Source organism: Astatotilapia calliptera, chromosome 11, assembly GCF_900246225.1.
Source record: "Astatotilapia calliptera chromosome 11, fAstCal1.2, whole genome shotgun sequence".
Classification (NCBI taxonomy): Eukaryota; Metazoa; Chordata; class Actinopteri; order Cichliformes; family Cichlidae; genus Astatotilapia; species Astatotilapia calliptera.
In genome coordinates, this window is record NC_039312.1 from 14,396,236 (window position 1) to 14,407,866 (window position 11,631).

The following is an 11,631-nucleotide window of genomic DNA, read 5'->3' on the forward strand; positions in this document are numbered from 1 at the left end:
TAAAATAGCATAATTAAAACAAATTAAAAAACAAAACAAAAAATAACTGCGTCACATACACAGCAGAACACTTATTGTGGAGGTGATGATGAAACTGATCTAGTAAAGCAAAATCCGAGTTTAACTGGAAATCACTCTAAAACCTTTATTGGTTTTCCCTCTTATTAGAACTTTTGTCTTAGTTTTACTTTTTCTTGGAATATTACTTTCAAAATTAGCATGTATTTTTAGAACGGCCCCACGGGAGTCCCTGGTTTGAAAAAAAAATGTTCGTGGCTCCGGTGCGTCAGCCTGTGACTTCACTGGGCTGGAAGGAGCAGAGATGCTCTGCAGGAAGCTCCCAGTCATGACTGTGTGAGCGGTGAGACGAGAGCGAAGCGTGGAGCCTGCAGCACCTCCTCTCCTCTGGCTGCAAACTTCAGACCTCTTTATGATGTGTGAAGGGAAAAGCGCGCTGGAGTTTGATTTGATGGCTTTTCGATATCACAAAGTGGAATGGATTTCGCTGAGAAGAACAGACAATTTGACTGGATCCTGTGCGGATGAAATTAAGTTTTTAAAGGATTTATAGAAAGGGGCTCTTGGTGGATACAGTTCGTACTGTGGCCCTGCAGAGATTTTTCACTGTGTAATGCATGTTTCTGAAAGCTCGGTGTAATTTTCTTAAAACTCCAAAGAGCGACAGCTTCCTCTTGTCATGAAAAATCTCACCATGGATAACATGACTGTGGAAAATGACACTTCGGTGCACGACAACCAGACCCTTGGAGTGTGGACTGACTATTCATTTGAATACAAGGTGGCCAGCGTGTTTTTGGTGACTCTAATATGTGGGGTTGGGATCGTGGGGAATGTGATGGTCATACTGGTAGTCCTGACCACCAAACACATGCGGACTCCCACTAACTGTTACCTTGTGAGCCTGGCGGCGGCTGACCTAATGGTCCTTACGGCCGCCGGGCTGCCCAACATCACCGACGCCTTGCACGGGCAGTGGGTGTACGGCTACGCGGGCTGCTTGGGCATCACTTATTTCCAGTACCTGGGGATAAACGCGTCCTCCTGCTCCATAACCGCCTTCACAGTGGAGCGCTACATCGCCATCTGCCACCCTATTAAAGCGCAATTCTTGTGCACTCTATCCAGGGCTAAGAAAATCATCATGCTGGTGTGGGCGCTCACCTCTGTTTACTGCATCATGTGGCTCTTTCTGTCAGACACTAAAAAGTTGATCTATGACAACGTGGTGCTGCTCACCTGCGCCTACAAGGTGTCCAGGAGTCACTACCTGCCCATCTACTTCACGGATTTCACGGTGTTTTACGTGCTCCCTCTCATGCTGGCCACGGTTCTGTACGGACTGATCGCCAGGATACTTTTCATCAATCCACTGCCTTCGGATCCGAAGGACAGCACCAAGAAGTGGAAGAAGGAGACGACTCAGGGAGGGAGGATGATTAGCACCAGCTCCTCCAGCAGCACCACGGCTGCCTCCCGCAGACAGGTAGCTCATTATCGTCACCATCATCCCCGTAGCACTTTTCTGCGTGAGTTGGGTTGCGGAGGGACTGTATTTCGTTCCAATTAAAAACAAGTTAAATGTTTCATTTCCAGCAGATTTATTCTGCTTCTCTGCTTTTTCTTCTTCTTTTTAAATCCAGATAGATAGTCTGACAATGAAATGTAGCCCTGCGTTCAGTTATGCTAGTCTAAGTTTATGGTGACAGGAAAAAACCTGTCTGTTTGGGATTTGGAAGATTTTGTACCGCATGAAACAGAATGAGAACACCCAACCTGGGTTCCTTGGCTTATAAGCGTTTCTTTAAAAAGAAAGAACGCTTTTTAAAAAGCCGTTTCTTTAGTGAAAGATCCACAGCTTCGTGGATTACAGACATTGAGAGAAATTAGACTATGTCTTCTCGTCCTTATCTCCGTGTGAGGGGGTAAAATTTTAAAAATCCTGCAAAAAACAAAAAAATCTCAAAAATCCTCAACTGCAATTCCATCAATGCTGCACCCATATCAGAGGCGGGGCTACATTCTTAATGGTTGTATTTCAGGCCGACATTGCAGGCACACACGTGTCTGCAGTCACGGTGCATGAGTAGTTGGTGGATTGTTGCGTTTCAGACACGTCTGCAGGGTGAGACCTCACCCTCTCCTGACGAATTTTCACTCGGACCCAAGCAGACCATGCAAATGCCTAAACTATACTGTCCCTCTAGCACAACAGGGAGGGCCTGTCTTAGTAAGGGGGTTTATGGAGGGGTTTAGGACAAATTCATATACCTAAACGCAGCTTCTGTTAATCTTATTTTATTCTGAAAACTTTCCATTAATCTTTAGTTCCTAAAGTACTGGTAACTGAGCCTGGTGGAGTGTAAAACCAGCCAGTTCATTTCCCTCCCTTTCTTTCTTTCTTTCTTTCTTTCTTTCTTTCTTTCTTTCTTTCTTTCTTTCTTTCTTTCTTTCTTTCTTCGTGGAACAGAGGAGATTCTATAGCTTAGGACTGAATAAGAAGCAGAAATTTTGAGATAGTCCATCCTAAATATAGGCCAAAAAATGAATTATCTTATCTTATCTATGTCTTTTGTTAAACACACGGCCACATGCAGTACTGCTAAACAGTCTAAAACAATTTCACTATCTATCTTCTGTTTAGTTTTTTCTTTTTAACATTTTAAAAACAGTTTTATGAATAAAACTGAATCCTCTAAAGGTAAGGACACCATGCCAGACACCTAGGTAGGCTGCAGGGAGAGATGTTTGTTTATCAGATCAGGGGAAGAAGCCTTCCTGGAATGACAAGGGGGTGTGGTAACCCTGAGGGAGCTCCATGCTCTGCTGGGTAGTCAGATCAGTTAACCCTAACTCAAATAGACTTTTAGTCCTTTTCTCCATCAGTGGGGTTTTTATTCTAACACATTTCTGCCAAAGCACAGCCAGATTTGCTTGTTATCGTCAGCATTCACAACTCAACACAGACACAACCAACAACCCCTCCCTCCTACCACATACCTTACCGAGTTACCTAAATGTCAACAGCAGCTAAGATTAGGCACTCCACTTGCTGATGGCACTTGCTCTGCCCCTATCCAAGTCAATTAGACTCACCTCACTGCAGCTGAGACAACATGTCATGAATATGGATACGGGTTGATTACATGCACGTTTAAACATCAAGATTTTTACCCGGCAACTAAATTAATAAATCCAATCTTTGTAAAGTTGTGATTAACGATTTGATCCAGTTACTTAATAAATTATATAAACATTAAATAGGTGTTCAAATAGGTCACTAATATTGACGAGAGACTTTCAAGCTGGAAAGATTTTTATCTCATCAAATCTTTTCATTTTTTTAACTGGATAGTTTGGTATGAGCCACTGATGTGTAGCATCAATGTTGCTTTGATTAAGTGATGCACCAATTGAGCAACAAGCTGATCAGCAGTATACTTGTCCCTCTTTCCCATGTTAGAATCATGGTAAAAACTATCCAGTCCCTGAGGGGTGTGCTTATGTAGCACACCCAAATTTTGTATAAATCCGCTGTAAAAAGGACCCATTTTCACTTTTGTTTTTTCTGATGTCATTATCCTCGGGTGACATATAGGAACACACTGTACATGTAAACCTAATAAGCTTGCTTCACAGTACACCCATCTGGTGTGTGCTGCTAATTCAGGTGATTTTTGTACAATGCGAGTGACTCCACCCTAAAACACTTACCAGATAAATAATTGGCAAAACCCCAGTGCAGCAGTAAAAAGGTCAATCCACGCCTCGGTGTATGTGTAGCCATGTTATTTGTTGCAATGTTCGAGCAGACCTGCTGGCATTTTCACAGCTTTTACGATCAACAAAGTTCTCAATTCAAATTATACCCCTAGTATATACAAGTGCAATCAGGTGAACGAAGAAGAGTTTTTGGCTTGAAACAGGTGATTTTCTGGTACTATAGCATGCTGTATTATAAGTTAGACCATTTTTGGCAACCTTTTCATGAAAATGTCCAAAGGTTGTGACAGTGTCTTGGTTTGCTGGTTCCAGATGATCAAAGTTGAGCACAAAGGTCTAAAGACAAAAGCAGAGTTCTGTATTTGATAGGGACTCAGAATTTCCAATCACCAAACTGGAAAAGTCGAAGAAAACACCCACTTGATAACTTGGACACATTTACTCAGCTCTGACATTCAAATTTTGTTCATAACCACTATGGTCAAAGGAAACTCTTATTACTGTCCACAGTAATCCATGTTTGACAGTAAGGCTCAGCGCTGGCACCTTCCTGCCTTTGCATTTGCATGCGTGAAAAGCTTTAGGCTGAGAGGTGCAGCATGACCCCTAAGAACACAGATCCGAGCAGGCATCAATGGCATGACATTGATGAAGTCAGACACAGCATAAAAATGAGGAGCTGAGCTGGAGGTGGGTCACGTTGTATATGAGATTTGCAAGTGGGAAACACAGAAGTGTATCAGCTGAACCACCAGCTGTTTGCTTAGCTGTTATCAGCTCATATTGATACTGATATAAATAAATGGTCGTGACAAGTTTAAAATTTTTTAAAACAAGGTTTTTTGAAATTTAGTGTGGGGCAGCTTTCCTCTTCTGAGCTCAATATTGTTGTCTTTAAATATTGTAGTAACGCTCCACCATGTGGGAGCAGGTGAATGATGACCCCATATATGCTGCAGTTTTAAATCTTTGAACCCTGGTCAGAAGTTTTGTCATGAGTTTTTAAATCATGGCGTGCTGTTTTTAAGGACATTTTTTGTGCCATGAAAGCACATGTTGAGCTTTTTGTTTGCCATTTCAGGCTGTACCCATTGTAAAGAGATTAAATAACCAACACAGTGGCTGGGTGGAGGTGGCTTAAAGGCGGGAGAACAAAGGTTCATAAGGTCAGGAGGTAAACTGCTTATCCCCGCCTCAGGATTTGATTTTACCTTTTTTTTTCTTTAGAATTTTACATTTTGCCTATTCAATTTGGCAACACCATCAATTTTCAAATTATCCCAGTGCCTTCACATGAACCTTGAAATTAAAAAAAAAAACAACTTAGATTATCTGGTCAGTTGGTGACACCTGTGGTCACTAATAAGGATTTGTTTTGTTGTTGTTGTTGTTTTGTGTAGAGGTATTTTTAACACATTGTACTGTGCTCTGACATCTGAAACAAATAGGCTGTTTCACAGGAAAAGCCACTTCACCAGCTGAATGTTTCCAATGAGAAGCAGAAGTGTTTGATGTTCTGCAGCTGTATAATAGGGATGTTGATAGGCTGACCACACTGAGAACAAATTTGTAGATGAACTACAGAGTTGCATACATTAAATAAATTAAATCCCAAAGGAATCACAGTCAAAACTATGCAGAGTGTTAGTTACAGACAAAAACTAATATTAGCAAAAAAAAAGTTAGGGGTGAAATTTCATACACCACATAAAGATGTTTTTTCATTTAACTGTGGGGAAGGCGCAGCTGCATGTAAAGACAATGTCGATGCATGATAGGGTGTTGGTTTTGTGCATGCTGGCTCATAGCTTACTGGGTAAAAAGCTGTTGAACAACCCTGTGCAGTAGTGCAATGTGTTGGGCTTCATTTACACCTGATGAGCATTTAAAAACTTTTTATTATGCTGTCCGAAACAGGTTCGTCTTGTAAATGAGTTATTGAATCTCAGTGAGATTACCTGTAAAAATAAAAGTTAAATAAAAAAAAAAAGCTTCTTTAACACATGAATGAATTTTTTTCCCAGGTGACAAAGATGCTGGCTGTTGTGGTCATCCTGTTCGCCTTACTTTGGATGCCCTATCGTACCTTGGTGGTGGTCAACTCTTTCCTGGACAAGCCCTACCTGGACACCTGGTTCCTGCTCTTCTGCCGGATGTGCATCTACACCAATAGTGCCATCAACCCCATCATTTATAACCTCATGTCGCAGAAGTTTCGTGCCGCTTTTAAGAAATTGTGTCACTGTGGCCCTCAGCGCATGGAGAAGCCTGCTTCCTACAGCGTGGCCCTCACCTACAGTGTCATCAAGGAAACGTCCAACGGGGAAAGTCCTGACCACTTCACCACAGTTATGGATGAGCTCCACACACCGTCTGCTCAGTACCTACCTGCCAGCATCCTGCCAAATGCCAAAAAGATGGTATATGAAGAGCCTTCTCCGTCGAGCAGGGATGTCAAGGCCTGACTAGAAACAACCTTTCCACCTGAAGGTGGTATCAGAGATTCTGACAGCTCCAGTATTGATTCTGACATGTATTGAATATACAGGTTCCAGCTTTATTTCTCAAGATTTTTTCCCCTTGTAAATGTTTGTTTTATTTGACATCAACATTTGCCAGAAGACAAATAGGATGAGCTGCCCTGTGCTGTAGGCTTTCTTGCATTTTTGTGTGAAATGCAAATCATAAAATAGGAAGTCTTAATTATTAATGCAGGAAGTGATCCTCCTCAGCCCTATGATGTAATACAAAATCACCTTTTCTATTAACTTTACCATAAGCTTTATAGTATAAACTTGCATGGCACCGATTTGTTATAAGTTACTGTATAGCTGTATGACAAATTTGTCGGAAGTAGGGTGCCTTCTCATCTCATCTTTCTCCCACTAAACAAAACCAGACTGTTGAATAAGACATTAAAGTAGTAGTCACACTCAAAAGGAAATTTCATTAGTGGATGTCATAGGTCTTTGTGATAATAGCCTTGCCGTTAGAGACCTTTACGGCAAGTTTAAAATGATTTAGCTGTCTCGCTTAACTCTTTGTTTGTTCCCATTAGTCTGATAGTGCCACTCTCAGCTACAGCAGGCAGCTGTTTTCAACAAACAGCTCTCGCTCCATCCAGTACGAAACAGCAGACAGACAGATTTAGCAAACACTGCTGTGGATGTTGAGCAGATCAGATATTCCCCCGGGAGTCCCCATTTGGTCGAACATTTCATAATTAAATTCAATTTGCCAGCTAAACATTTTCACTGCAAGTGAACAAAAAAAGGAGAAACTCCAGAGTGTGCCTGAAACACAGCTTAATCCCTAGTCCATTCCCTCATTATCAAACAATACTTAAATAGTCAGCTTCAGACAGAAGTATATACTAAATGGACGTTCACTCATTTTCATTTCATTTTCTTAACCGCTTGTTAACTTGGGTTTGCAAGCAGCTGGCGCCTATCCTAGCTATCATATGGTGAAAGGCAGGGTGCACCCTGGGAAGTTTGCCAGTCTCTTGCAAAGCAATCACACGGAGACAGACCACCATCCACGCTCACCTTTACAGCTAAGAGTAATTTAGAATCACCTGTTAGCACAACACACGTCCTAGAGGAGTACCCACAGTGACTCCATAGAGGCACAGCGAGAACATACAGTGGATTCAAACCTAGGAACTGGCTGTGTGATGAGACCTTGTTTATGTACAACTGTTCTTCATATTTATGGCTGATGTGACTGTTGAGCGATCACTTTCTATTCGCTTGACTCTGCCCAGCTTCCTCTCCCTGTTCTGGGAATGGAGCTCTTATTTTCCTTTGACCTAAAGTGGTTAGTAACAGTCAGACGATTACTTTTATCACCACAAGTATGCCATAAGCATACCACATTGCACACTGACAACTAATCATAGTAGTATTCTGTTACATCGACAGTTCGGTTGATGACTTTCTGTCAGTCTAATGACATTTTGATATAATTTCATTCTCTGGCCAGGTGTGTGTTAGCATGGAGCAGGTGCCCATGTTGTATTATTCCTTTTGTTAATCTTATTCACAGCACACGGCAACATTCATGAGTAGACCAAGAGGATGTGAACCCTCTACCATGACATGCTGTCACACTGGACTATAGTTGAAATAGCAACACACTAAACACACTAAAATAAAGATAAATTATTTCAGTGGGGTGGACAACTAGATGCTAGCGCAGGTGTTCAAGAGTTTACAGTGAACCTATAAATGAGGTTCATTTAGATGCGTCCCAGCAGATTCCTGGGTTCAAGTTTTCATTTTATTTATCATCAAGCATTTTATAAAGTTTATCTGTAATGTAACTAAGTGCTTTTGCTGTAAAGTAACATTTTACTTTCTTTTATGTTTACATTTTTGAGTGTTCTGTACAATATTAGACTTTTGTTTTGTTTCTGTGCTTGGACTGCATACACTGTATCACCTGTACATCAAAGCCTCTCATTTCTCAGTCGTTAAAATGTTCTGTCATGATAAATATTTATATTGTCTGCATTACGCAGCCCCATAGGATATCGTTTTACCAACCCTACCATACACAAAAGCAAATACAAAACTCTTTTTCCGTTGCTAATGTACCACTAGAAGGCTAGTACAGGATTTTACATAAATCCAATGCACATGACATTTTAGTCTTGCTACAGCACTACAGGGAAAACACAGATGTGGAATTATGTGACCTTTTAAAAATAGGTCTAAATATGAGAACAACTTTATCTTGCTTTCTCAATTTAAAATCCACTGATGTCTAACGATTTCTCTGTGGATTTCAAACTAAACAGTGACAAACACTAAAGTCTTCTGTTGGCTACTGTGACTATGACAGCTGTGGAATCAGAGCCCGTGGTGGGGGGGGGTGAGTGGCCGGTGTATCATAATGATAAGAGAAGAATGTGTAGCTCTGATGTGCAGAAAGAGAGGCTGTTTGTTAAAGGGTCTGGTAACAGTCGTGACAGTAATTCACTGAAACTGCAGATTGCAGCACTTTTGTGGGATTTATCCGCTCAGCAAAACCCAACAGAGCAATGATGGAAGGTGTAAATAGATCGCAACGACGTGCCATACTTGAGCTGGCGCAATCCACACTGTGTATATTGCTCACACCCCACTATTAAAGGATGAATTTTCTAGTGTTTCTTTGAGCTACATGTACAGTGTGTGTAAACTGAAGACGGCTCAAGGGGATAAATAAGTAAGGAGCTCAGTGAGAAGGGCCTTTTTTGTGTTAATCTAAAGGCTTTTTTCTGTCAATATTGTGAAGTTGCTTGAAATTGTTTGTGCAGTGCAATGTGAAATTCAATTGGTATTGTGTTTTCAAACATGTGGCAGCAAAATGGAATTTGTATTTTTCATTTTTAAAAAAAATAATAGCTCATTTTGATCTATTGTTCCATCAGTGTGTTTACCATCATTTCACAACAGCGGGTGGAGGCTGAACTCCAAAGTGGAAGAAAAAGACCGTGGTTTGTAGTAGTTGTAGCGTAAAGTACCTCTTATTCGTACAAGTTTCAATTTCTTCCTTTGTTCTCGGTTGAAACATATTTCTTTGACAAACAGCTGCGATGGAGATTTTTTGTTCTGCACGGTGCACTGTCTGCAGCATGAACTCAGGCTTTTGTGAAGTGCTACCTGATGAGTTTCCATCTGATGCAGTGTGGGGTTTTTTGTGCACTTTTCTTTCTGCAGGTGGCTTTTCTCTGCTTTATCAGTTTGATGGCTTGTTTTGTATTTTGTAACCTTCTTTGTCAATAATAAACACAGATGATAATTACACGACGCTGGAGATGGTGCATTATTGCTACGTCGATATACGCTCTTTTGTTCCCGATTCTCTACAGCTCCACCACTTCTGATCTATTACCAGCAGCCATTGAAGAAACTGCCTCATCCAAGATACCCTTATGAATCAGGCACAGATAGCTCTGCGAGCTGCGATCACACCGAGGACATCAATCACAGGTGTTGATTGCTTCGTTCTGAAACCACTCAGCATGTGGTGGCCTCGTCTCCTCTCGCTGAAAACTATCAGAACCCAAATGTGCTCAAAACAAATAATGTGACAACCGTGTGAAATTTATGTTTACTGTAGGTAATGTCACTAAATATCTGATCCGTCAAAGCTCCCTCAATTTTGTTAAGTGATAATGCCACCACTGGAGTCACACAGTAATTTCCCATGCACTGTGATGGAGCTGGAAAGAGCTTAATGTGCCAGGAGAGAATGTCCCTGGAACACGGAGGCATTGTTTGCCGACTGCATTTCATCAGCTGCACGCACTCTAGCTGTAATCTGACTGGCACACAATTGTTTTCACAAATGCATGTGAAGACACAGATTTTATTTTAATCCCCCTACTGTTTGTTGCTCTGTGTCTAATTTGTAAACTTATTTGGAAAGCTTTCCGCTTGTGGTGGAACTTGAATAATGAAAAAAAAAAGGTCTTTTCAGCAACTCCCTTATTCAGAAAGCTCTGCATATTTGAGTTGGCAGGTTTTATACTGGATGCCATTCCTGAAGCAACCTTAAAGGGATTTGCATCTTCTCAAAATAGCGATCTTTCACATCTTAAGTGAATGTGAAAAATGCTAAACTATGGAGCTACTAAAAGTAAGAATAATATTATCCATCAAATCCATCTGTAGCTTTCATTATTGTATCTTTTTTGATGAATGAAATTACATTCTGGTGGAAGCAGAGAGTGTTCTAACTGGACAAGCAGGAGGATGACAACTGATGCGTGAATTTTGAGATGTCTACCAGCTCATCCCTGCTTGTTATTTTATCACTGCTCCAGCTGGCTGTTCTTGTCAGGCTAAAATGACCCTCTGGCCACTGGTAAATGTCCCAGTGCTCCAGATAGGCAGTCTGCCACAGAATGTTTTAAACTATGGACTCAGGCTCACGTTCTTCAGTATGCAGATCTATTCCTTTTTAGCCTGACTTGTCAAACTGACTTGCTTTTCTTTTTTGATTGTTACCTGCAACGTGTTCTAACTAGAAACTGCAACTAAATATTTTTGGAAATGGGAGTATAAATATAAGCTAAACAGAATCAAACAAAGTGTGTCTCAAAGCTATAACTCTTTCCTTTCTTCAGTGTCTTTTAATGCTAAAAAACAAAACAAAACTCAAGCAAACTAAAATGCAGCACTGCAAACCATGTGAGAAGTTCACACTGCTTATTGCTCAGATGTTCTGGGGGCAGTAAGTAAGGAGAAGGAAAGTCTTGTGTTTCTGAATATTGCATATATCTGTGATTAACCTCTGCTCCTTTCCAGGTCATCTGCTACTTCAGCTAGTATACAGGCTCACAGGTGTGAAAGATTACCTAAAACTAATACTGAGATCAGATTATGGAAAGTATGTATGTGCAACAATTATTTTCCCCTATCACACTCTGTCCAAAAGAAAAAAATGCATATGACTTTAGCAATGTAAGCATTGTGGCCTTACAGTGATAGTGCCTCTGTTCCAGACTGCATAGTGCTGATATTTCTCTGAGGGTGGATTGCCTTAAAAGTTTGCGCATGAATCTCAGAGGATAAATCGAGATGGCTTTGATGATCACTGGTCTTTTTTATCTTGTGCTGCCCTGAGGTTCAAGTATGTGGCTCTTTGTGAAATGTCCTGACAGCTATTGAATGAATTTCCATAAACTTTCCAACAGACATTCATGCCTACTTAGGATAAATTATTAGCACTTCAGCTCAGAATTATAGCTTGTTCAATAATTCAGCTCGTGATCTACTCCAGTGAGTGAACATGGCAAATAATTGCCAAACATTAGCATGTTAAAGATGAGAACATGCCACACAGATTTGAAGAGTTGTCTGTACCTAAGTATGGCTTAATAGCACAACCTTTAATCTT

The 11,631-nt window shown here is 40.8% G+C and overlaps 1 protein-coding gene across 1 annotated transcript; it reads left to right on the plus strand.

Moving 5' to 3' along the window:
• The first annotated feature begins 367 nt into the window (after positions 1-367).
• On the plus strand, positions 368-9,531 carry trhra (thyrotropin-releasing hormone receptor a). Its single transcript, XM_026185947.1, has 2 exons — positions 368-1,504; positions 5,766-9,531. Exons 1-2 carry the CDS (start codon positions 698-700, stop codon positions 6,204-6,206), a joined length of 1,248 nt encoding a protein of 415 aa, XP_026041732.1. The 5' UTR covers positions 368-697; the 3' UTR covers positions 6,207-9,531.
• The last annotated feature ends 2,100 nt before the right edge of the window (positions 9,532-11,631 follow it).

Excerpts from the sequence above, each read along its gene's own strand:
- trhra (XM_026185947.1), top strand. The coding sequence starts at position 698 with ATGAAAAATCTCACCATGGATAACATGACTGTGGAAAATGACACTTCG. Across the intron at positions 1,505-5,765 it reads CGGCTGCCTCCCGCAGACAG|GTGACAAAGATGCTGGCTGT; the intron begins GTAGCTCATTAT and ends TTTTTTTCCCAG.